Raw genomic sequence first — 5,536 nt, 5'->3', positions numbered from 1 at the left:
TTAATTTTCATTTCAAATCAATTGATACACTAAGAAAAGTAGTTCAATGTACATTGGAAAGATGGTATAGGACTTGCACGACATCTCACTGTGAGGTTAGCACGCGACGCACGGTGTCATGGGCATACTTGTCAAGAGCATTGTTGTCTATGGTCGTATGTCTAAATATCTCAAACCATCTTGTCTTTATGTCTTGTACTTAGTTTAGTCTATTGTTTTCATTTGTATGTCGTCGAGTTAGGGTGTGACGTTTCGACATTTTCATATGCAAGTCTGTTAAAGCTAAAACTGTTAAAAATGTACTATAGGAGAGGCACAGTAGTTGAATTCCTGACCAAGCCTTGTCGAACTCTTTGCAATTGACGGTCTTCAATGTTTTCTATTATGATGTTTTCAATGAATTTCTCTGTCACGTTTTATAAAACAATTTTCTCAATAATGTGAAGGGAGACTTCATCATATCGGAAGTTTGTTTGCAACTTTCGGATTTTGATCGATTGCCTTGTTGACTGAGTAGAACAAGTGCCGCATAGTCACTCGTTTCGTGTTTGAAAGGTTATGATTGTGATAATTGGTATCAGAGTCAGGTTCGACTTATTAACGGTTAAGACATAAGCATGTCAATAGCAAAACAATCTGGCAACGTCCATGTTGACCGACTGGTAAAGCTTGAAAAACATATGCTCTCTACTTAGTGAAAGTTCCTGACTCCATTCGTTTCTTGGAATCTCAACTTAAAGAAATTTCTGAGACAGTCGATGCCATCAATGCAGTGATCGGTCGTCTCAACAGATTACTCCCATACAAGTGTTGTTGACAAGTATGAACACTCTAAAGACAAAAGTTATAAGAACGGGTTGCCATGAGCATGGAGACAGTTCGATAAACTCTATTGTCCATATAGAAGAATATGTTATTAAGCTAGATGAAACTAACTCCCCAAATATTGTAAACCCAATGTTTAATATGTTGAAGAGAGATTGGTGGAAGAAGAAAAATACAAAAAACCAAACATACCTTGTGAACAACTCTTTTCATTATATATATGAAAATTAACGATAAATTTATGTAAATATCATTTTTTTTTTTTTTTTTTTTGCAAATTTTCATAATATCTATGATTTTTTTTTAAATATCTGTCGTATAACTGTAAATTTGAGTTGTCAATATATACATCGATAATGATCATCCTTATGTATATTGAAAACTTTCAACTAATTGTACAATTGCATTTGACACAATTATCATAGCCCTCGGTTATCGGAACACACATCATTGACATAGTAAACCTGCTTTATTCGTGCAATAGTTATCTCAAATTCACATCATAGCTAGCCTAGCCTAATATAACCAAAATGCACACATATAACACAAGTAGTTTCTTAAAAACACATCACAGCACATATATAATCACTTCAAAATAGTCATTCAATTTAAAGGTTATTTATAAAACATATAAAAAGAGAGAGAGAGAACATCCAAATGCATGTATACAACAGAACTAGTAAATTATGTGAAGTGGGATTTTAAGGACCATTATTATGATGATCATTTAAAGGACGAAGCGAGGAGGATCAATACGGTCGCATTTGAGTGAGTTGGTTTGGCCACCTCCTCCATTACTTCTGCATGGTTTTATGTGCGAATCCCTTTTCCTTCTATCCTTCCTCTGCAAAACAGCACACATATTCGATCAGTGAGATGAATACACGTTTTTCTATATATATTATATAAAAAACATAAGATTGTGGGGGACTTGAACGCTCCAATCAATTCATTTGAATTCCCTACAAAGTTAGAAGAAAAAAACACAAACAGAAAACATATATGATAAAATTAAAAAAAATTGATCGGTAGAAGAGAAAGTACTATTGACGATGTATAGATGTGAGAAGATCTAGCTACTAGTGTTGCTTCTTTAACGTTCCATTGGACGATGTGAGAGAACCACCTCTACCATTTTATTTCATATATCCAATTATATGACCTTAACTTTCAAATTTAGCTTAATTAATTAATTTAATACACGGTAAAACCAAAATAAAACCAATTCAAATTTTTGTGTTGAAAAAGAAATACATCGATGTCATGTGTACAAATTTTATTGGGCAGCTATCTAAGTGTACACAAGCTGCAAATAACTTTTTGTTTTCTTTCATTTTAAAATAACTTAGACTTATGTTTAAATTATGATACTTTGCACATAATATCCAAATTAAGTCAATGATATAATTAACGTACTACAAAGTATAAGAGTTCATCGATTGATTAATATATATATATATATCAAATATAGAGTATATCAGTTGGTTAACCAATACACCAAACATAAAAGTATATGGGATATATAATTAATATAAAGCTAATACACTAAGTAGAGTGAATTTAGCGTAATAAAAACAAAAATCAAACTTTAAATTGCTATATTTGAAATTTTCAAAAAATATTGCTAAATTAGAAAGTCTTATAATATTTCTTGTCATTCCTATGATTACCTTTAAAATTTAAACAAAAGAGAGTGTTTTGTTAACTTTTGAATTGTGGATTGAATATATATGCGTTGGAATTTGAGAGTTTATATTAGAAGTTTAGCAGTGTAAGATGAAGTATCTTGAAAATTAAAAAAGAAAAAGGAAGTTAGAATTTGAAAATGAGTAATTTCAATATTTACATATGAATTGGTGGAGAAAACATTGAAATGTTTTCTTTAGGTCCAAATTGTAAGAGTGTGATTATTGTACTTAAGATAAATAAAAATCAGAAGAGATGATCAGTGGAAGAGATACTTACTAAAGTGATACCCCTTGAAGTTTGAGGAGTAGCTTGGATATTGGCCGCCATGAGAATTTTGGGGTCCGGTGCGACGGTGGAAGCGGAGGAAGAATCATGTGGTTGCTGTCTAAAAAGTTGAAACCTCAAAAATCTTGAGATGCTCATCGGAATTTGAAGGAGAGACTTGAAGATGATAGGCAAATAGGAAGCAACCCTCTTGGGAATCATCTCTGGTTTCCTGTTCTTTTCAGTTGAATCCTCCATGTAATATTTAACTTTTTATTTTCCTTTTTCGGGTTCAGGATCTTGGATCTATTATTCTTGGCTCTACCAATAAAGGAATCTTCTTGGCTGTTAATATGTTTTAATTCATACAAAACTTCTTATAAATTACTACAAAAGTATTATAAGAAGATGAGTCGCAGTCAAGTATTAGAATGATTATAATTTGAATTGAAGTTTTGTGGCCATATTCATCAAGTCTTCCCAAAGTTGGCTGCTTTTCTAGTGTTCTGTCTCCACTCGATGTACAGTCAAGTTCCACTATGGCATTGGCCTCATCTCTCCCTTGTCTTTTCAATTACTTTTTGTTTATTTATTTTGGCAAATATAACAAATATGCAAAATATTTACGGTCGGTGTAAAGAAATGAAAAAATCCATCAAATTGACCAATTTTTAAAAACGTTTTTGGGTTTGCCTTTCATTTTTATCGTTTTTCTTCTCTTTATCTTTGCGATTCTTTTCTCTTTTCATCATATTCTTCTCTTCTTTTTCTACCGTTTTTAAAAATATTCTTGTTTTCACTTCCTCCCCATTTTCTTTCTGATGCAATTTTTCTTTTCCTTTCCGTCGTTTCTTCTCTTCTTCTACAATTTTTTTAAAAATTTTTTTAAACTATTATTTGGTTCAAGATCGTATATAAAATATCTATAATTTTTTTAAAAAAATCAAACTGTTATTTGATTGTTTAAGATCTTGGGTCAAATATAAAAGATAAAAAACATATAGTTGGATATAAAAGATAAAAAAACATATAGTTGAATATTCCGTAGCCAAATCTAAACAATATGTGTACAAAATAGCCAAATCTAAACGGCTCTACCAAAAATAGTCAAATCTTAATCTTTTAAAAAATCGTTTAGATTTGGAAAGCTAAATGTAAATGATAAAATCTAAACGATCGAGTAACTCATATAAACAATCTATACTAAATCTAAACGTGTACTAAAAAAATCTTGAAAATAATCGTTGAGATTTGGCTACCTAAATTTAAATGATCGTGTACCAAAAAATCTTTAAAAAATAATTGAAATTTGGCTACCCAAATTTAAACAATTAAGTATAAATGATCGTATACCAAAGAATAGTTAAATCTAAAAGATCATTTACCAAATACATTATGTGTGTTAGGTGTCAATTAATCATGAAACATTTTTTGTATTTCTCATTGTGGGCGTGTCGGCTTTTTTCATTTTTTAAATTGTTCTATACAGTGTAAATATTTAGCCGCTTTGTTATATTTTTTAAAATACCACTACATATAATCTATTGTCATAAGTATCTTATTCCACATTTATTATTTATATTAACACTCACGTACTTAGTCTATTAACTATTTAATATATGTGTTTTTATTTAATCTTAAAGATGGTCATTTATGAGATATCTTACATAAATATGATATATAATTAATTCAATTATATTAAAATTTTAATAAAAAGAATTCTCGAATTATTTTTGTTTCGATGTTTTAGTCAAATTTTCTTTCAATATACTCTCTCTCTCATGAAATATTATGATTATAAATAAGAAATGAGTAACTTATGTGGTATATATGAAAAACAATGCAAAATGGAAAAAAAGTACTCGATATATATACTTCATTCACTATAAATTTTCTTAATAGAAAATCTTCACCCAAAAAATTTATTGACACGTTATAATTCACAATTTCATCAACAAAATAAATAATATGAAACAAATATGAACTCTTTCAAAAACTTGAAAAAAATGAACATAATAAAAAATAATGGGCGTGGAGAGAGAAATTAGAAATGTGAGGAAGAAATCAGAAAACATGAGAGAGACGAATGAAGAGATAGTATATTAGAAGAAATTTTGACTAAAATTATGGAAAGAAAAATAATTTGAAGAAATTTTTATTAAAATCTTACTATAACTGAATTAATTATATATCATATTCACGTACATATTTAATAAATGGCCATCTTAAAATTAAATATAAATAAATTAAATAAATAATTAATAGACTAAATATATAAGTTTTAATATAAATAATAAATACGATTCTTGTCTCGTCTTAGTGATGTAGGAAATACGAGTTGGAATATTGCTCCATGGTGGAGCAATTAGCTATGGATGAGTAGGAATTTATGCATTTTTCCATGGCGGGTGGTGGTTGGAGGAACCTTAACTCTTAACAGGGTCATTTAATCTGATACCATATTAGGGCTTTCAAGAGTAATTTTCTACTCAAGTATTATTTATGAATAACTTGAATAAAGTTACATGGATTCGTACGCATTTCATGCGGTTATAACGACTATTCTACATAAAGCTAACTAACTAGCAAATGATTAACTAACGCACAACTAAATCTTGATAAGATATGTGAATGTTCAACCTGTTAATCGGTCAACATATTTCTTAACAAATTCAGTGCACAAGTTTAATAATTTATAGAAGATTAGCAAAAACAAAAAAGAAAAAAGGACAAAAATATATTTTGTTAGGGAAAGATA

The 5,536-nt window shown here is 29.4% G+C and overlaps 1 protein-coding gene across 1 annotated transcript; it reads right to left on the bottom strand.

Moving 5' to 3' along the window:
• Nucleotides 1-1,275: 1,275 nt before the first annotated feature.
• On the bottom strand, nucleotides 1,276-3,131 carry LOC101208209. The gene is made up of 2 exons (XM_004138311.3): nucleotides 2,791-3,131; nucleotides 1,276-1,669 (listed from the first exon to the last, which is right to left on the bottom strand). Exons 1-2 carry the CDS (start codon nucleotides 3,034-3,036, stop codon nucleotides 1,553-1,555), a joined length of 363 nt encoding a protein of 120 aa, XP_004138359.2. The 5' UTR covers nucleotides 3,037-3,131; the 3' UTR covers nucleotides 1,276-1,552.
• Nucleotides 3,132-5,536: the final 2,405 nt, after the last annotated feature.

This window comes from Cucumis sativus, chromosome 6 (genome assembly GCF_000004075.3).
Source record: "Cucumis sativus cultivar 9930 chromosome 6, Cucumber_9930_V3, whole genome shotgun sequence".
Classification (NCBI taxonomy): Eukaryota; Viridiplantae; Streptophyta; class Magnoliopsida; order Cucurbitales; family Cucurbitaceae; genus Cucumis; species Cucumis sativus.
This window is presented reverse-complemented; position numbering and strand designations above follow the sequence as displayed.